Source organism: Diachasma alloeum, unplaced genomic scaffold (assembly GCF_001412515.2).
Source record: "Diachasma alloeum isolate Michigan unplaced genomic scaffold, Dall2.0 Dall_scaffold_00203, whole genome shotgun sequence".
Lineage (NCBI taxonomy): Eukaryota > Metazoa > Arthropoda > Insecta > Hymenoptera > Braconidae > Diachasma > Diachasma alloeum.
This window is the reverse complement of record NW_021680368.1, coordinates 2,360,687-2,381,514: the sequence shown is the minus strand read 5'-3', so window position 1 is coordinate 2,381,514 and position 20,828 is coordinate 2,360,687. Positions and strand designations below refer to the sequence as shown.

Sequence of the window (20,828 nt, the reverse complement as noted above, 5' to 3'; positions counted from 1 at the left end):
TGATCAATAAATAATAATTCAGTAGCGAAGTGGTAAAACCGTTTGAGTCGATTTTGACTATTGGCCAGTTTTCAATCAATATCGCGGAATCTAAGGAGAATAGACAAATTTTTGTTATAAACTTTTTTGTAGCCCTCAATTCACTCCACAAAAATGGTCATCACAAAAATTTCGTTGTGTCTTTTAGATTCTGAGATATTCCTCAAAAACTCAGCTGAGGCCATTTTCAATCATCAAATTTGTCAATTAAATTGCGTGAGAAAAATTCGAAAAAAAATCATGAATATTCAGTGTCATTAAAATGACATTTTGCACAAAATTATTATTTTTTAAACATTCGTTGTTTATAAATAAATAATTGAAATTGTTTAAACTTTCGTAAAACTCATTTTTTTGGGCATGAAATCGATTTCTGGTAAAATTCTGAATATGGATAAATTTGTTACGATTGCCAACAGATCATTTTTATGCTGGAAAATTGATTGTTCATAAATTATTGTATATATTACAGAAAATGCTCGTAATTTTAAAAAATTGAAATTTTTAAATTATTTCATTAATCTCTCTCCAAAAGTAAACTTTCTAATATTTTCAGGCTTTCATAATGTTTTCTAACGGTTCAATATCGAAATTCAAATTCAGAACTGGAAAGTTTAAATAACAAAATGATTATAAAATCACCGGAAACCGCTTCACTACTGAATTTTCACTCCTCAATTATAAAAAAATGGGAGCGACAATGCATTTTAAAATGCGTATCCGAAAGAATTTATTTTCCTTCAAATATTGTGTATAAACTTCATCTACGAATGCTAAAATCTAATAATCGAAAAAAAATAAAAACTCCAATTTCGAGAATTCAATTCCTGCCGAAAAACCATGGGAAAACCCAGTACTTTTAATCATTTTTTCTCGAAAACCGAAAAACTTATTTCCAGGCGGCGCCTCCACTCAACGAAAACACAAAAAAAAGACTTTATTACACTAGAATTTAATTAAAGTAGAATTTCATTGTATTGTCATTCACTTAGGTGATGTACGGGCGGAGACATTATACATAAACCGAGAATATCATCCGCTCTCTAGAGAAATGGTGTTGTGAAACTATTTTGAAGAAAAAAAGTATATATGGAAATTGTTGATTAAAAATATTATTGAAATACATGTGGATACTATACTGGAAACCCTCGTCTGCTGCGTTTCAATGCTTCCCCCTCTTATCTGCCTTTTCACCAATCATTCCGTTTTACCCCGCATTATCATTGACTTTTATCATTCACTGACCATTCAATCCCCATTTTTTAAATGGTTTTTTTTACATTGAGTCAAGTTGTTTAAAACCCAAGAGAAATAATTGATCGCAATTTTTTTCATTCATTCTTATGATTGAAGTGTTTTTATCTCCCATTATTCTCAATTTATTTCGTCTATTCGTTTTACCAGATGATTTATTACGTCATTCACTGCCACGTGGACGTTTTTTCATGGTCATATTACCCAATCGTCCCAAATTGAAAATAAATAGAATGAAACTATCTGAAAATAAAATGCAGTTGACAGCATTATTGTCAATTCTGCTGCGGGAAATCGATGATTTTTTTTATATTTGCATAAGGAGATTTTTGAATTCTCATTCTTTAGTGGAAACACGTGTGTCACCTCCCCCCCTCCATCGCTCCTTCCCATCTCCTGTAGCTGTAGAAACGCAGTGGATAGTTTCCACTTATGATCCCCTGGAATTTTCATTTTACTTTTTTGTTAATTAATGAGTCAGTAGGGATGGGGTGAATGTTAAAAGATGATTTTGTGGAGAATTTCACGATCTTCAAAAAAAATTTTTTGAGATTTTTTTTTTCAAAACTGCTTCTTACAAAGATAATTGCAAAATTAAGAAAGATATTCAGAGTCGAATAAAAAAAAAATTAATACTCGATTGATATTATTTTGATATAATGAGTAAAACAATTATTTAAATGATGAGGGATTAAAAAAAATAGTTATAAAACACTTTTTGTAGAGAATTTGACGGTCCAAAAAGAATTCTTCTGCCATTTTCCCCTAAAATGATTTGTTATTAAAATAATTTCAGAAAATACAGAACTGACACCATTCCTCTCTCAAATTAATTAATCAATTAATTATCGAGTTGAATCAATTTATATATTTTTCATTTGTCTACTTATTACTTATTTATTCATTCGCTTCACATTGTGGAGAGCTTGTGGAGACCTCCACCCGAAGAATAATACAAAATTTATCTTTTCATTGTGTTTTATTCCCGAAATAGGAGACGTACGTTGACTTACCTCGCCTCCTGCAGGAGAAAAGCCAACCGCTGATGATAAACACTGAGGATCCACGTGTCAACGACATCTCCAGGCGCTATTTAACCGTGTACACGATGAATGCGCAGTCGCCAAGCCCAAAGAAGCTCCTGGAGGAGAGCATACCATCAAACATGATGACTTCCATGAGCCCGACGATCAGTCCCCAGTTGATGGAGATAAATGACTATGGTTACAGCATCGGGGACGCAACACCCCTGTCACCGGGCTCGGAGTTACTCCGAGTCCTCAGCGAAGTGGTTTAGAGGGTTGATTAGGGGGAAAATGATGTTATCGTGGCCTTAATCCACTTTTTCGTTCTTTCTTCACGCGAAGTGTTAGTGGAATTGTCAAATAAGATGAGTCAATTTTGGGTTTTTTATTTTAAAGTAATTTCTGAGTGTTTAGCATAATTTAGAAGACCTTTTTTGTTTAGTTGTGGGTCAAATGGCTTTGAGGGTCAATTGACCTTTAGAGACGTTCAGGGTTGAGGGGCGAATGTGGGTCAAATGAACCTTTGAAAACGTTTGAATTGAGGGTCGGATAGTTTTGAGGGTCAATTGACCCTTAAAAACGTTCAGGGTTGAGGGGTGAATGGTCTTGAGGGTCAAGCGGACGTTTAGAGTTGAGGGTTGAATTATTCGAGGGTCAAAAGACCCTCAAGAGCGTGTTACTTTGAGGGTCAAAGGTTTTTCAGGGTCAATCGAATGGTCTTGAGGGCCAATTGACCCTTAAAAACGTTCAGGGTTGAGGGTCGAATGGTCTTGAGAATCAAATGAGCTGTAAGGACGTTTAAAGTTGAAGTGCACCCTTTAAAACGTTCAGTCTTGAGGGGCAAATGGTCTTGAGGGTTAAATGACCCTTAAGAAACTTTCAAGATTAAGGGTCAAATGGCCTTTAAAGCAGTTTGAGGTTGAAGTATAAATGGTCTTGACGGTCAAATGATCCTGAAGAACTTTTGGAGTTGAGGGTCAACCCTTAACCCTTAAGGGTTGTTTGACCCTCAACTAAAAAATAAAAAATCCTGAGTATTAAACAATTTCAAAAAACTTTTTTTGCAGAAACGGAAAAAAAAAGTCTACAAAATTCAAATAATAAATTGAAAAAATCAATCGACTCATCTTATTTCACAAATTCCCTAACGACAAGATCAATGTATATTCTATATTTGTTTTTAATTATCATCATACTGATGCATTTTTCAATTCTCTACCGAATTATTGTTTTTATCTCATATGTTTCAGTTATTAATCGATCAATTTATTTTAACTATTCGAGTATCATTTCATTAATCTCAATGAAATGATGAATATTCGAGTTTTGGTGAATACTGGAGGGCTTTGGTGGAAATGCAGACACCAGGGGTCGCGTCGTTTAATCAAATGATAATTAATCCGTGGTAATTCAAGGATACATTATGCATAAGTGTAGCCATTGACTAGTATAAATACGTAACGCAGTGAATCCCAATGTCCAATTACACACTGACGCAATAGAACGAGGTGCATTCATTGCGCATTTGTAATGAATAGTTTTATTTCTTATAAAGTGGTACATGATGTTCTGCCAGTGTGAGATATCACTGGGATCAATTATAGATTTTTTATATTGATGTGAAAATTATTTCATTTGAATTTCTTCTCTTCATTACGTTAAAACGTAACTTTTTAATTATTCGAGGTGAAATTGGTGCAGAAGTCGTACAAAGTTGTATAAAATTTTCGATATTTTTCTTTAAATCAAAATCAATAATTATTTTGATTAATAAAGAAACAAATTTATTCAAAAAAAGAAACATGAAGAATAAAAAAATAACGAAATGGGTGAAAAATCTCCCAAGATTTGTAAATATTTGTTTTCATCATTTTTCTTTTCAATTTTCTCTTTATTGAGAAAGTAAAAGAGGCCATTGGTTTTATGACTCTTGAGGACATTTAAAGTTGAGGCTCAAATGACAGTGAAAAATCACTGGGATCAATTATAAATTTTTTATATTGAACTGACAATTATTTCAACCGAATTCCTCAGTTATTTCATTTGAATGTATTCCTTTCATTACGTTGAAACGTTGATTTATAATTATTCGAGGGGAAATTGGGGCAGAAATCGTACTAAATTGTAAAGAATTTTCGATATTTTGTTTTAAATCAAACTCAATCATTATTTTGACTAATAAAGAAACAAATTTATTCAAAAGAATAAACATGAAAACCGAAAAAATTATTAAATACCTCTCCTCAATGATAATTATGAAATATTGAGTGCAAACTACCGGTGAAAATCCTCCCCTGCATGCAAGAAAAAAAGTTTGTCAATATATGTCTTCATGTTTCTCAAATCACCGTGACAAATTACTGTTATCAATTATGAATTTTTTATATTGACGTGAAAATGATTTCAACCGAATTTCTCAGTTATTTCATTTAAACTTATTCCCTTCATCACGTTAAAATGTTAATTTTTAATTATTCGAGGGGAAGTTGGTGCAGGAATCGTACAAAATTGTATAAAATTTTCAATATTCTTTTTTAAATCAAACTCAATCATTATTTTGACTAATAAAGAAACAAATTTATTCAAAAGAATAAACATGAAAACCGAAAAAATTATTAAATACCTCTCCTCAATGATAATTATGAAATATTGAGTGCAAACTACCGGTGAAAATCCTCCCCTGCATGCAAGAAAAAAAGTTTGTCAATATATGTCTTCATGTTTCTCAAATCACCGTGACAAATTACTGTTATCAATTATGAATTTTTTATATTGACGTGAAAATGATTTCAACCGAATTTCTCAGTTATTTCATTTAAACTTATTCCCTTCATCACGTTAAAATGTTAATTTTTAATTATTCGAGGGGAAGTTGGTGCAGGAATCGTACAAAATTGTATAAAATTTTCAATATTCTTTTTTAAATCAAACTCAATCATTATTTTGACTAATAAAGAAACAAATTTATTCAAAAAAAGAAACATGAAAAACAAAGAAATTATGAAATACCTCTCCTCAATGATAAATATTGAGTGCAAACTACAGGTGAAAATCCTCCCCTGCATAAATGAAAAAAAAACACTTGTAACTACATATTTCCACAATTTTTCTCATTCATTTTCTCTTTATTAAAAAAGCAAAACAGGCCATTGGTTTTTTCGCTTCATGCCCACATCATCGTAATAACTTTAGGTGATCATAATTAATAGATTTAATTAAGAATTGCTCTTTTGTTCAATTAAAAAAAACATTTATTGGACACTGAAAGTTGAATATGCTGCGGTTGCCCAGCGTTAAACCAACAAATAAAGGAGAAATAATAAGCAACGATTTGGGGGGAGGAGGGGAATACAGATATTACCCACCACACGTTTGAATAATTATCTATACATATTACAATTAGGCTAAAAATAATGGTGCTTGCAGTTGTTTCATTTCAATAGTTAATTTTTTCCTTCTCTCCCTGTCTTCCACAATCATACACGATTTATTTAATTAATTAATTATTTACTTAGTTCATTTGTGATGAATTTTGTGATTGAATGGAGTTAAAAAATCAGTTGTGAAATGATGAAGGCGGAATTATCTCGAGAATTATGGCATTTAGAGAAAAATGTCAAAAGATGTTTTTTGTGGGAAATCAAATTCGCCACGAAAAAGGTCTTCTGCCATTTTCCGCTAAACTCAATTATTCGTGAGATAATCGCAATAATCATCACTTCACCACGCAATTACCCCAGGAATGAAGCGAAGAATCCGTTAATTTATTGAATAATCAATTCATTTTTTTAAATAATTTTTTTCATGAATTTTCTCATGACTTACTCCATCCAATCACAAGATTACTTGCTTTCATATGTAATCTTATCATACGAAAAACGAATCACTCTCGCACCCTTTTTTTTACTTTATCATTATCAACACGATCGATTATTCAGGAGATGGGCTATTAAGGTAGGAGAGGCAGCTAATCCAACGAAGATCATGCCAAGTTCCTTCGCATTTTCATGTCTAATTCATTCTCAATTGATTTTATCTCATTCTCAATCATCGGTTTTTCGTCAGTTTCAAATTGTAATTTTTTTTTCTCTCACGATTTTTCGGCATTTTGTACAACTCGGGTTGATGGTCCATGAGTGGGAGGGAGGATACTTGTAAAAATTGTTTTCTCCCTCAGGGGGGAGGAAAAAAAATTCTTTTCACACGCTTTTTTTTATTATTTTTTGCCTTGTTTTTTCGGTTTATGTTTCTTCGTAGTTGTCAACCAAATACATCGACCAACGCTCTGGTGTCCCTGTTGGCTGATTTGCTCAACCCTGCACCAGGGTAATGACGCATTGCGATGTTATTCTAGAGAGAAACAGAAATAATTCATTAATTATTTATTTTGTAGTGGTTTTGGAGTGGTTTTTTTGTATTTCGTTGAAGGTGAAATGACCCTTGAGGACGTTTGGAGTGAGGGTCAAATGGTTTTAACAGTTAAAAGGCCCTTAAGAACATTTGGGATTGAGGGTCAATTGGCTCTGAGGGTTAAATGACCCTTAAGAACGTTTAGAATTGAGGATCAAATTGTTTTAAGGGTCAAATAACCCTTAAGGGCCATTTCACCCTTACGACCCTGCTCTCAAATGCCCTTTAAAAACCTCCAGGCCTAAAGGGTTAAAAGGTCTCAAGGGTCAAATGACCCTAACTTTAAAATTCAAGGTCAAATAGTTTTTTATGTCAAACGATTCTTAAAACCCCTTAGGATCGTTTGCCCTTTAAAACGCTTTGACCCTCTTCTCCAAGAGTCCTCAAGGGTCGTTTGACCCTTACAATCACTCAATCCTCAACTCAAAAAAAAAAAGTTTAGAGAAAACATTTTTCACAGAAAATTTAATTTCCTGCAAAAAATGTTTCCTCTCCATTAACCCTTAAAATCGCTCATTAAGTAGATAATCCCAAATGAATCAACAAAATGGGATTAGTCGATTTGATATTCCACCCATGAAGAATTAATTTGTGTTCTATAAACTCACTTGGTTATTAAATTGGGAGTAAACGAGTTGGAAGTTTCAGCAGCATCCGGATTTTGGTGCATCAACATCACGCCCTTGATTAATCTTGACTTTATTAGCAGGATCGACGGCAGCACCCGAGGGAGGGCCAACTCTGGCTTTTATCTCAGCAGCCATTGTCATGAACGCCTGCTCCACGTTCATGGCGTTCTTCGCCGATGTCTCCAGGAAGGGAATGCCCAATTGATCTGCATATTCCTAATTTTAAAAAAATCAACATGATCAATCATTAATTATCAATCATGCAAATCAATTCCCAGTCCTTTTTAATTAGTAAAAACGAGGTGCTACAGTTCAGGAAACTTTTTTTTCGGTTTTGGTTGAGGGTTAAACAACCTTTAATGACGTTCGGGGCTATGGTTTAAAGGATCGTAAGGATCAGACGTCGTTAGACCCTCAAGACCATTTTACCATCAACTTCAAGCGTTCTTAAGGGTGATTTGACCCTCAAGACCATTCAACTCCTAGTCCCGAGCGTCTTTAACGGTTATTTGACCCTCAAATCGTTTGACTTTTAAATCCAGACGTCCTCGAGGGAAACTTTATCCTCAAAACCATTTTAATCTTAACTTTAAACGTTCTCAAGGCTCATTTGACCCTCAAAATCATTTGACCATTGACTCTGAACGTTTCTAAGGGTCAACTGACCCTTGCAATCTTTTCCTCTCAACTTTAAACCGTCTCAAGGGTCGTTTGACCCTCAAAACCATTTAAGTCTGGACTCCAAACATTATTATGAGTCATTTGACCCTCAATCCCATTTGACCACTAACTCTGAACGTTTCTAAGGGTTAATTCACCCTCAAAAAATTTTGACTCAATTCTAAACGTTCTCAAGGGTCATTTGACCCTCAAAATCATTTGACCACTGATTCTAAAATTTTCTAAGGGTCAATTGACCCTCAAGGGCCCTGAAACCATTTGACCCTCAACTCCAAACGTCCTTGAGGGCCATTTGACCCTCAACTAAAAAAAAAAAGTTTCCTGAATTCAAACACCAAACACTCATTTTTTATGAATATTCTCCTCACCTTAGCAGTTGTATAATCAACGACTTTCTTAGGAGTAAGATCACACTTATTGCCGACCAGCAGCTTATTGACATTGTCACACGCGTAACGATCAATCTCCTCCAGCCACTGCTTAACATTATTGAATGAGTCCTGATCCGTACAGTCGTACACAACAATAATACCGTGTGCACCTCTGTAGTAAGAACTCGTTATTGTTCTGAATCTCTCCTGGCCAGCTGTATCCCAGATCTGTAGTTTTATTGTTTTACCATCGAGATCAATGGTCCTTATTTTAAAATCCACACCTATGGTGGATATGTAACTCTCTGTGTACGTGTCATCGGCGAAACGGAGAAGTAAACACGATTTTCCAACACCAGAGTCCCCGATCAGGAGAAGTTTGAACAGATAATCGCTAAAAGTTCGTTAAAAGTCCATTTATTATTCTCGTGGAAGTTCGGTAGAATGAGATCATGGAATCCATTTTATGGGAATTTAAGGTGGGCGTGTATAATCTGAAATATTCTTCGATTGCCATTCAGTTTTGGCGAAAAGTTGAATCTAGACGCGGTATCCATCATAATTTATAATAATATTGGCCGCGAAAGCCTCAAAACTCGGAAAAAAAAATTGTTAAATTTTATCAACATTTCAACCCGTCATTAACATTTAAAAAAAAAGTCAAAAGTGTCTATTTTACTCCAACCGCCCCTAAAGTCAATTTCTCTTAAAAAATTCCCTAACTCCTACCCCACCCCCTCGAGAAACATGTTGGCACGGGGCACCAGCTGGTGGATTCCGTTGTCAAGTACACGAGTGAAAAGAGGGGGGTACCCCAGAACAAAGCCGAGCCCCCACCCCCAGAAAACCCCAAACAAACCCCTCAAGCCACAAACCTCCCCCTAGAAAACCCCTAGAAAAATAAAAAGTGGGCGTTGAAATTGACATTCTCCCCGGAATCTGTCACTCATCTCGACTCCAGGACGAGTCTCCCAACCTTCCCACCCCCCTCCCTGAGTAATGCCCCCAAATAAACAAGAATCAATCAGACAATTGCTCAATGAATCCAGCGAAATAAAAAAGAATTCACACGCGTGACTAGACACGTAATGAATCACCTCCCGACACTTCTCCCATCGCATTTTCGTGTTATCTGCGTCGTACAATTGTCAAAAAAAAAATCCCCAGAGACATTGGTCACCCCTCGAGGATCCAGAGACCCCCCCAGAGCCGCGAAAATGCCCCGAGGGCTGAATGAAAATCCAGAGATGAGTGAAATGAAGGATTAATTCGGAAAAATAGTCTCGAGTCATTTACTCACTATTCGGGATTCATTGTGGACATGCTACGTTGGCGGAGGCGTTCTTCCTCTTCTTCCCACTCCAATCGTTCCCGTTCACGGCTGTCGAGTTGTAACCGAAACGTCACCTCTTCACCCCGACAAAATCGCGGAATAACGAGTGTGCACGGCTTTATTTTTTCCTCGGAGGTGAGAAAATTTGGGGTAAATTAAACTCTGCGCACGTTAATTCACGTCCCAGGGATAAAGGTTGGCGAAACAATGGCGGTGGGACTGACGGTATCGAGACTGGCTGTTACACCTCCTCGGAGACACTCTTCGAGATATCGAATGTTGCATTGACGTAATGATTTTTAGCGACGCCAACGGAGAGTCGGCCAACTACAAGCGACGAATACGAAAAAGGGTTTTTTGAGGGGATTCCGGGAGACGGGATTGCGGTTTTTCGGGAGATTGAGGAGGTGATGACGGGATTTTGGTGATTAGTCGCTCGCTCGGGGGGTCATTGGACGATAGCCGACATTGGGACGGAGTCACTCCAGGGAGACATGTGAGTAATTCGTTTTTTTTTTTCGGTTTCGGAGGGGCGAGGGGTTAGGGTGACCAGTTTTGCCGGCTGTTTTCGAATTTTTGGAGCATCAGGAAATGAGGTTTTGGGGAATAACATTTTAGGGTAAACAGGTCAATTTCTGGACGGAGGTAAGTTTAAGACGATTTTAACTTGCGTTGAATATTTCACAAATAAAATGAAAATTGTATTAATTATTTTGTCTCTATAATATCCTTTGTATATAATCATGTGATCAATTGTTTCTTGTATTGATCAACATTTAATAAATGAAAAAAAATATGACCCAGACGTCCAGAAATTGGGGGTTTCGGCTACATTCAACTATTTCTCAATTTAATTAACCTTTGTTTTGTTATTTTCACTTCAAATATTTTTTTTCTGCTAATTAAAACATTCTTGAAGGTATAAACGCCGTCATATCCCCATTTAGGTGATTCTTTTATTTTAGATCCTACCACGAAACTCGAATTTCCTTTAACCGTCCAGCAATTGGCCTGGTCACCCTACGTTACGTCAACACTTTTAAAATCATTATTTCGTTAATTGTGTAATCACCTCGATTTTTCGTGGTTTGAGACAAAATATTTGATTTTTTTATAGGGAAGTGCAATTTCCAAAAAAATTATACTGATTTTTTGTCCTGACACGAATCATTATTCAGATAATTCCTAAAATCTTCGTTAATTGTGAAATTATGATATGAAACTAAATTTTTCTTGATGAAATGGAATTCAATTTTTTCCCAATAACTATTCGAGTAGAATAGATTCTCTTTATTTTACTTAATTTAATGACTTTCTCGTTTAGAATTTCCAACTTTGATTTGTTAATCAGGATCATCACAAGACTGTAATCAACCTCGTTGATGCCAAACCACGTGAAAGACTGATTCAAAGAAACTTCAAGCCTGGAATAATCTAGAAATGTGAGTAGAAACCGTAATTCCTAGTTCATTCATTATCAGATGGTGGGGCAAAATGGATCTTCAACTCTTCGTTACTCACATGGGGGGTATGGACACCCTGAAATTATTACTTTTCAAAATTTCAACAATTTGATTCCTTAATTTGTTCTTTTTGTTTTATTCAATTTCCATCCATTTTGTTGTGTTTCTATTGTCAAAACCATTTCCAATAAATTGACACCTCGTGAATATATTTACTCAACTGTTTCTTGATTTAAAAAAATTTTATTTAACTCTTTTTTTCTCTTTTTTATTCAATTTCCATCTATTATGTTTATTCTTTATTTTCACTTTTTTTCTTTCTTTATTTCATTTCAAGCACTTTTCTTCATTTTATTCTATTCAATTCGTTGAATAAATAGAATAAAATGAAGTAAAGAGCTTGAATTCAATTTTAATTCGATTTAGAAAGAGAAAAATGATGGAATTTCAATTTTTTGGCAGCAGGAATACAAAAATTCCTTAAATCACTTGAATTTTCGATAAAACTATGAATATTCTAACCAAAATACTCCCAATTAATCAATATTTTGCTAATGTATTCACTCGAAATTACCTGATTTCTATCAATTCCCATCAAACAATCACACCAAAATTTATAGTTCCCATTAATAATCGTCAATTATTACTGAGGGAATTCCTCGAATTTATTTTTTTCTTCATTTCTCTTCATTTTATTCAATTTCCATCCATTTTGTTCAATTTTTATTTTCAGTTTTTTCTGTTCTTTTATTTAATTTCATTCTATGAGAAAAATATCGTTGGAAAATAGTAAAAACCCCTTGAATTCAATTTTAATTCGATTTAGAAGGAGATAAATAATGAAATTTCAAAATTTTTGGCAGCAGGAAGCCAAAAACCATGAATATTCACAACCAAAATTTGAAAAATCCGAATATATTCCCTCAAATTTTCCTCATTTCCATCAATTTCCCTAAAATAATCCCACAAAAATTCATAGTTCCCCTTCACAATCATCAGTTCAGTAGCGAAGTGGTAAAACGGTTCAAGTCAACTCATCTCCCAAATGAGTTTTTAAGGAATATTTCCGAATCTGAGGGAGATAGCGAAATTTTCGTAATTACATTTGTTGTAGCTCTCAATCGGCTCTACAAAAAAGGTTATAACAGAAATTTTGCTGTCTCCCTTAGATTCCAAGATATTCATTGACAACTGGTCAATCTCCAAAATTGACTTGTACCGTTTTACCACTACTGAATTATACTGATGAAATTCCTCGAAATTTGGGGCTGTCACTCGACGAAAATTCCCGTCAAAACTAAATCAACCCCCCCCCCCAAAAAAAATATCCAAATACTGAGTAACAATAGTTAAAAAAAAAACCCTGAGCTTTTTAAATCGATCCCCATTTTGCCCCACTGCCGAATCATCTCCCGAACCATCATTAAGACATTGAACTCCCCAAAAAGGAAGCGACCGCACCTCTATAATCTTCTGCTCCGGCCCCTCACGACGTCCCGCCGAGGCCTCCACCACCGAACCACGCGGAACGCCTCGACAAACCCTAGCCCACCCCCTCGTCGTCGAGTGCTGGAGCACCTGCGAACGCGTTCCCTCATTTCGCTCAGGGGTCCAGACACCCCGGACTTCCTCCAGGGTCTCATCACCAACGACATGCGCCACTTCGCCGAGGGCATCCCCAACATCTACTCCCTCTTCCTGAACACGAAGGGTCGAGTCCTCTACGACACGATAATTTATAAATCCCCAGAGGAGGACGTCTTCCTCCTGGAGGTGGACGCCTCCATCTCCGCGGACCTCCAGCGTCACCTGAAGATGTACAAGATTCGGAGGAAGGTCGACATCACGCCCCTGGGGGAGTCGATGAAGGTCTGGGCGGCTTTCGTGACCGATTTCGATCCCCAGAACATGAAGAACGTGGAAAAGTCGAAGTTCGAGGGGAGGATCTTCCCCTGTGGGTCATTGACGAACACTCGGAGTGAGTTAATCGGTGACGTGATGATCTTTAAGGACCCGAGGATACCCTCCCTGGGGATGAGGATTCTCGGTCACGAGAATGTCTCTGGAGAAGAGATCGCGAGGAGACTGGGACTCGAAGGAAGTGGAGAACGAAAAGTCAGAGGAGAGATTTTGGGGAAATTGGGGTTTGGAGGTGATGGAAGTGTCTCCAGAGAAGAAATTCTGGAGAAATTGGGACTCGAAGGGATTAAAGATGACGAAAACCTCGTAAACAGAGACATTTTCAAGAAATTAGAACTTGAATTGGGGGTTGGAGATGATGAAATTGTCTCCAAACGAGAGATTTTGGGGAAATTGGGGTTTGGAGGTGATGGAAGTGTCTCCAGAGAAGAAATTCTGGAGAAATTGAGACTCGAAGGGATTAAAGATAACGAAAACGTCGTAAACAGAGACATTTTGAAGAAATTAGGACTTGAATTGGGGGTTGGAGATGACGAAATTATCTCCAAACGAGAGGTTCTGCGGAAATTAGGGCTTGGAGGTTGTGGAAGTGTCTCCAGAGAAGAAATTCTGGAGAAATTGGGACTCGAAGGGATTAAAGATGACGAAAACGTCGTAAACAGAGACATTTTCAAGAAATTAGAACTTGAATTGGGGGTTGGAGATGATGAAATTATCTCCAAACGAGAGGTTCTGCGGAAATTAGGGCTTGGAGGTTGTGGAAGTGTCTCCAGAGAAGAAATTCTGGAGAAATTGGGACTCGAAGGAATTAGAGATGACGAAAACGTCGTAAACAGAGACATTTTCAAGAAATTAGGACTTGAATTGGGGGTTGGAGATGATGAAATTATCTCCAAACGAGAGGTTCTGAGGAAATTAGGGCTTGGAGGTTGTGGAAGTGTCTCCAGAGAAGAAATTCTGGAGAAATTGGGACTCGAGGGGATTAAAGATGACGAAAACGTCGTAAACAGAGACATTTTCAAGAAATTAGGACTTGAATTGGGGGTTGGAGATGATGAAAGAGTGTCCAAACGAGAGGTTCTGAGGAAATTAGGGCTTGAAGATGACGAAGAGATGAGTTATAAAGAATTTAGATATCGTCTGGGGATTGGCGAGGGGGTGGAAGACCTTCCCCCTGGGAAACCCCTCCCCCTGGAGGTGAATTGCGATTATCTCCATGGGGTGAGCTTCCACAAGGGGTGCTACATCGGGCAGGAGCTGACTGCGAGGACACATCACACCGGAGTCGTCAGGAAGAGACTCATGCCTCTGGTTTTTGACGATGTACCTGGGGGGAGGCTTGAGGTCGACGAGAGTGTCTTGGGGGAGGGGGGAAAGGCTGTGGGGAAACTCAAGGGGGTGGAGGGGAGGTTTGGACTAGGGTTGATGAGGATTGCAGAGGCTCTTGCGGGCGGGGGGTTGAGGGTCGGAGGGACCGGGGTCAAGGTGGTGAAACCGTGCTGGTGGCCTGTGGACAGTCCCAAGGAGAAGAGTGTTAATTGATGAGGTGGGGGTTGCAGTCAATGCAATGACATTTTCAAGAAATTAAGAGTTGAATTAGGGATTAAAGATGATGAAAATGTCTTCAAACGAGAGATTCTAACAAATTTAAAACTTCTAGATCATGAAGATGATGAAGAGATGGATTAGGGGACGTTGGGGTAAAACGGACACTTGACTTTTTTTAAAATGTTAATGAGGGGTTGAAATGTTGATAAAATTCAATAATTTTTTTTTTCAATACAAAGAACAATTCTTTCCCTTTGTGACGAGCCTAAACTGAGCTCAATTGATCAATTTCTTTCTCAGTTATGAATAATTGAAAAAAAGTATTAAGAACGTGATGTTGGTTTTTTTTTTCATTTTGATAATCTGAAATCATCTCCAATTGCTATTCAGTTTTCCATAGCCCTGGAGTCTCCAAAAATTATGATCGCTCGATCAAAAAAACGTAGAAAAAAAGCTGAACATTTTCAACGAGCGTTTTTTAATAATATTGGGAAATAAACCTAATAGGGAGGAAATTACAAATTAATAATTTGATGTATCTAAGGGCTGTTAGGTCGTCATTTGTCACAGTAGTCAAGGGTTGTCAGATCATTAGTTACCATGATAAATTATCCATTCACTATTTCCTCTCTATCGGACTTATTTCTTAATCTCTATTAAAAACGCTCTTTGAAAATGTTGTTGTTTTCTACTGTTTTTTTATTGTACAATGATAATTTTTAGGGACTCCTGCGTGATGCATAATCCTATGGAAATGGTGATATATTTTACATTATGAAGATGGCAAAACAATCGAAATAACGAAAGATAATCCACCCAGCCCTGAATAATTAATTTCTCATTCTACCGATCAAGTAAAGAATCTGGAGAATGTCAAAAAAATTCTTGTGGAAGATTTCATGATATCAAAAAACATGTCTTGACCCATGCATCTCATCACATTTGCTCTCTCCACAACAAAAACAAAAACGACGAAATCGAAATGAATAAAACTGTTCATACGTAGAAAATTGTATTTAATTAATGGATAAGAAACAAAACAATGAACATAGCAAATACCAATAATGAAATTGTATAATAAAACTATTTGGAGTTTCATTCAATCCCCTGCACTCGTGTATTTTCCCTCTTTCTCCTTTCAGGGCCTCGATCGACGATAAAATCGCGGAGAAAAAGGCTGAGGGAGGTGATAAAGAGCCAGGAGGGATCTTCAAGTGTTCCCTCTGTCCTCTGGAGGAGCATTTCGACTACAGGGGGACCAAGCCTCCATTCTCACGTGATTTCCTGTACCTCGAGGAGTGCTACGTCATGAAAGACCCCTTCAGTCCCCCAAATAGGGGAGAAGTTCTCGTTCTGGGGGGTGACTGCTCACTCTGTGGGAGAACTGTCTGCCTGGGCTGCAGTATTTTCTACACCAAACGATTTTGCAAGGAATGCGCCAGCAATAATGTCAACTTACCGATACAGTTACGGAGTAAAATTAAGAGTCTTAATAAAAGCGATAATTAACGATGTCCACATCGGTTTAAAGAACTTTGCTTTCAGTGTACGGATATTTACGGTGATTTTTGGACTCATGACTTTTTCAGAACGTGGGATTACTGAAGTTCATTTATCTAAACAAAATTATTTACATTTTGCGTCAACAAGTGCTACAATAATTGAACTCGTGGCCGTGGGGCTGTACTTAATTAAGGGAATTATTTAATTTTCTGTAATTAATCGAGGAAAGAGATTTTTTGTGAAATTATATTCAGTTGAATTTTATTTTTTAGTGGTTTTGGAAAAACGTCAGATATTTTTGTGGAGAATTTAATATTAGAAAAAATGTAGAGTTTTTGTTCTATAATCATTCATTATTGAGATAATCCCAGATGTCTTTGTTAATTATAAAATTAGTTTAGGAAAGAGTGGTTCGTTCCAGGAGAAAATTTCAAATACATTCATTACGAAAAATTCTATTTTGATAATGCAAAAATCAATTATCAAAGTTATTTTGGTTTTTAGTGGTTTTTGGAAAAGTCAGATATTTTTGTGGAGAATTTAATTTAAAAAACTGTTCATTTTTTGTTCTAAAATCATTAATTATTGAGATATTTTTGGTAATTATAAAGAAGAATAGAATAAAGAAGAATAGACTCTAGGATAACATTAAGAGCCATTTCTCCAAGAAATTAAATTCTCTGAAAAAAAGTCTGACATTTTTCTTTTGCAGTCACTCACGGTTAAAAACCCTGACAAATCCCTCTTCAATTAATTAATCAGAGACCAAAACCTCATCCCCCCGAACTTCTTAGGACCAATTAACTTATTAATGAATGACTTGAAAGAAAATGATTTAGATTCTACCTAATTGTTTGAGTTATTTTGATTTAATGAATTATGAAATTATCCTTAGAATGAATAAATCTATGAAAAAATATTAAGAGCCATTTTCCAAGGAAATAAAATTCCCTGAAAAAATGCCTGACATTTTCCTCTTGTAGTCACTCACGATTAAGAACCTTGAAACCCTCCTCTCGAATTAATTAATTACAGAGCAAAACCGCATCCCCTACTGGGACCCCTTGAACTTCTTAGGGGCAAGTAACTTGGCAGCAATATTCTTCTTCTTCTTATCGAACTTGTTCCCCTTCTTGGCTCCCTTCTTCTTCCCCTCAGCCTTCTGTCCCTGGAATCCCCCGCCTGCCTTGGGCGAACCCTTGGGCTTCTTCGCCTTCCTCTTCTGTGCATTCAAACTGTTCTCAGTTGCCCTCTCCACCTCAGTCTTCTGCTTCTTGGGGGATGTCTCCTGGAGTTTTCCACTGTTTTTACGCTTCTTCCCAGCTTTATCACTCGATTTCTTCGGCCTGTTCGGGTCGTAACGATTGACTCGAACATCACGTTTCCTGATCTTCGTGCCGTCCAGATCGAGGGCCAGGGTGGCTCCATCAGCCTCAGCGAAGTTTATGTAAGCAATTCCCCTGCAGCATCCAGTATTGCGATCCCTGATGGTGCGTACGTAGTCAATCTTTCCGCATTTTGAGAAGATGTCCCAGAGCTCGTTGTCCTCAATGTCCCAGGGTACGTTACCAAGGAACACTGATTTCTTGGGGTCTGCCTGCCTCTCCTGACCGATCCTGTCGACTCTTATGTAGTTACCACCCAGTTTCTGACCGTTGAAGGTCAGGGCTTTGTCCACAGACTCCTTTGATTTGTAGACGACGTACACGCAGAGGGTCTTCGAGAGGGGGTGGAACTTCTTCTTTATCTGGGCGACCTTCAACGTGAGGTGATTAGGTAGACTTTAAACAATTTTTTTATTGTTTATGGTGATTATGAAATTGTAGAAAATTCATTAGCATGAGATTAAGTATTCTAGAGAATTGAATTGTCCTTTAAAAGGCAGTAAAGATCGTCTTTCGTAAGGTATCATTTCATAATTTTTGAAGAGAATGGAATTGAATGAATGGGTTCAATATTTTCGTTGAATTTAAGGTGATTAGTTGGATTTTACGTAATTGTAATTCATTATAATATTATAAATATTATAATGCATTAATATAATTAATATTATAAATTGTAATTTATTATTTTTGGTAATTATGGAATTGTAGAAAATTCATTAGCATGAGATTAATTATTTTAGAGAATGGAATTGAATAAGTGGTTTCAATATTTTCGTTGAAGTTAAGGTGATTAGTTATATTTTACGTTATTGATTTAATATTTTTCGTGATTATGACATTTTTGCTGTCTTTAGAATGAGTAGGTTTAAGAGAACACGTTGATGAACATTTTTTCGAAAAATAATTGTTAAATAGAAAAATACTTGTTGAAGTGTCAAGATATTTTTGTTAACTATTGATTCATCTCGTTGATGAGGGATTTGAAGAGAAAATGTCACAAGACAGTTATTCTTAATCAAATCCTCATCAAAAAAATAAAATGAGAAAATTTAATATTCAGCAATTAAAGGGATCATTCCGATATTTTAAAAAGTTTCAAGAGATTTTTCAGAGAAAATTGAATAATGAATAATACAATAAGAATAGAAAAGTATGAATAAAATTCAATATTAATAACAAATAGAATGAATAAATAAAAATAAATAATCAAACTCACCTTAAGCTTCATCTTAGGATCCTCAGGTATGCACCCCCTGATCCTAAAGTTCTGAATCTCCCCAAACTTCTTGAAAGTCTGCTTGAGTGCCTTCTCTTCAAGATCCTTAGGCACATTCCCAACGAAGATTGTCCTCGTGTCCTGCTCAGCCTTCTCCGCGTCGCTCAAACGTGGATTTCCCTCTGTCGGAACGAACCTCGACGAGTCATTGCTCACCTTCTTCTCGTCCTGAGACTCCTCGTTCTCGTCGTCCTCACTCATGTCCTCATCCTCGTCGTCCTCGTCCTCCTCAGCCTCGCCATCGAAATCCTCATCGTCTTCTTGGTCGACCAGAGAGTCGCCCAGGAGGGCCTTCAGCCCTGGGCCATCATCATCGTCATCATCATCATCATCCTCTTCGTCCTCTTCATCATCATCATCGTCTTCATCACTATCATCTGTAGCTGCCGAAGAGTTCAGTGAGGAATTCTGGGATGAGACGACACTTTTGTCAGCGTTTTCCTCCTCTTCATCATCATCATCATCCTCATCCTCATCGTCGTCATCATCATCTTCTGAAGACTCTTTAGGAGAAATCTGTTTGCTTCCCTTGAACTTCTTCACTCCCTTCTTCACCTCCTCCTCCTCCTCCTCATCATCATCGTCATCACTTCCCTCAAAGTCCTCATCATCCTCATCCGAAGAATTAGCGAGGCTCTCCCCCAGGATGTTGGGCGTCTCCTCCTCCTCAGAGGAGTCATCAGAATCATCCTCGAGATTGCTCACGTCCTCTGCTAAGGAAATTCCCTCGTTGATGTCTTCATCAGAGTCAGAATCGTCTTCAGGCTCTTGTTTTTTCTTCAACTCTGCATTTTTCTTCTTCTGGGGCTGCTCCTGGGGAGAAGCACCCTTGGGGGACTTCTTCTTATTCTTGTTCTTATTGGGAGATGGGGATTGATGTTCCTTGATAATTGGTTTGTTGTTCTTCTGGGGTTTGGAGTTGCCATTGGCCTTTCCATTGCTGTTGATGAGGGGCACCTTGCCAGAGGGGGTCTTCTTGAATTTCTGGACCTTGTGCTTCTTCACTTGACCCTCTTTGATGGATTTTACTGAGTCCTTGAGGGGGTTTGAAGGCTGGGTGGCTTTCTTCGGTTTACCCATGGTGAAAGACTTGAAATAGTGATTTTATTTTTTAGAATGGATGGGGTAATCTTCATCGAGGCAGAATTTCAGGAATTTAGTCGTCGAGAAAATGAGAATTAATTGTCCGCCAACAAGATGAATTAATTATTTTATCGAATGCGAAGCTGATGAATCTCTGTTATTTATTCTCTATAACTTGAGGGTCAAATGGGTTTGAGAATCAAATAACCCTTAAATACGTTTGGAGTTGAGTCAAATTTCGGCAAAAAATCGGTAAAAGCCTTGTAAATATCTCAAAATCTAGACGAGATTGTGAAATTTTTGATAATAACTTTTCTTAAGATGTCATTTCACTCTACAAGAAAGGTTATCACAAGATTTTCGCATCACCCTTCAATTCCAAATTATACGGCAACAACTCGGAGACTCGCTCGTTTCGCCAATTCACTAGATGCATAAATTTACATGTTTTTCATTCCATACCTCAAAATTGAGAGAGTGAAATGTGAAAAAATTACGAGATTATTGAGGCTTCCTCATGAGCTTAAAAAATACCCGAATTCCATACAAATCGCATTGTTGAATGGGTCGAAAACATCTGTCCTGCCCCATCCCTCCAAAACCGTTGGGAATAATTAGGTTTAGCCACGTGCGACACAACAACGATCTTGTCATCTTTTTCCGCGATTTAATTAATTAAAAAAGATGGAGAGACTGAGTGTTGAGCTTTATGAAGATATCTGGACTTACCTTGAGTGTGTAATTAGCTGTTGTTAACAAATTAATTGAGCTGATGTGAGAGAGAACTTGGACCGGCGTGGTTAGGGGAAATACTGCGCACGGAACGCCGGAAGAAGCACAACAGCCATTTGTAATTAGAAAAAAAAGGGGGGGGGCCGTCGTTTGGACAATACGGATGATCACTTCCG

At 37.1% G+C, this 20,828-nt stretch overlaps 4 protein-coding genes across 6 annotated transcripts in view; 2 read left to right on the top strand and 2 right to left on the bottom strand.

Moving 5' to 3' along the window:
• Positions 1 to 3,358, top strand: part of LOC107036030 (hypoxia-inducible factor 1-alpha) — a 42,815-nt gene extending 39,457 nt beyond the window's left edge. For both annotated transcript variants that reach the window (XM_015253738.1, XM_015253739.1), the window contains exon 13: positions 2,288 to 3,358. In XM_015253738.1, the coding sequence (XP_015109224.1) occupies positions 2,288 to 2,590 (303 nt within the window). In that variant the 3' untranslated portion in view covers positions 2,591 to 3,358. The remainder of the gene's footprint in view (positions 1 to 2,287) is intronic.
• Positions 3,359 to 4,870: 1,512 nt separating this feature from the next.
• Positions 4,871 to 10,023, bottom strand: LOC107036033 (ras-related protein Rab-1A). The gene is made up of 4 exons (XM_015253744.2): positions 9,710 to 10,023; positions 8,407 to 8,803; positions 7,337 to 7,573; positions 4,871 to 6,668 (listed from the first exon to the last, which is right to left on the bottom strand). The coding sequence occupies exons 1-3, from the start codon at positions 9,730 to 9,732 to the stop codon at positions 7,373 to 7,375; spliced, it is 621 nt and encodes a 206-aa protein (XP_015109230.1). The 5' UTR covers positions 9,733 to 10,023; the 3' UTR covers positions 4,871 to 6,668; positions 7,337 to 7,372.
• On the top strand, positions 9,985 to 14,891 carry LOC107036031. 2 transcript variants are annotated; one of them, XM_015253740.2, is made up of 3 exons: positions 9,985 to 10,238; positions 11,094 to 11,184; positions 12,654 to 14,891. In XM_015253740.2, coding segments are annotated over exons 2-3 (2,016 nt in total). In that variant the 5' UTR covers positions 9,985 to 10,238; positions 11,094 to 11,182; the 3' UTR covers positions 14,668 to 14,891. The 2 variants fall into 2 exon arrangements, with proteins under 2 accessions (XP_015109226.1, XP_015109227.1); XM_015253741.2 differs by having other exon boundaries at positions 11,067 to 11,184.
• A 777-nt stretch (positions 14,892 to 15,668) lies between these two features.
• LOC107036032 (nucleolar protein 12) lies at positions 15,669 to 20,783 on the bottom strand. Its single transcript, XM_015253743.2, has 3 exons — positions 20,650 to 20,783; positions 18,778 to 19,926; positions 15,669 to 17,932 (listed from the first exon to the last, which is right to left on the bottom strand). The coding sequence occupies exons 2-3, from the start codon at positions 19,915 to 19,917 to the stop codon at positions 17,228 to 17,230; spliced, it is 1,845 nt and encodes a 614-aa protein (XP_015109229.1). The 5' UTR covers positions 19,918 to 19,926; positions 20,650 to 20,783; the 3' UTR covers positions 15,669 to 17,227.
• Between the last annotated feature and the right edge of the window lie 45 nt (positions 20,784 to 20,828).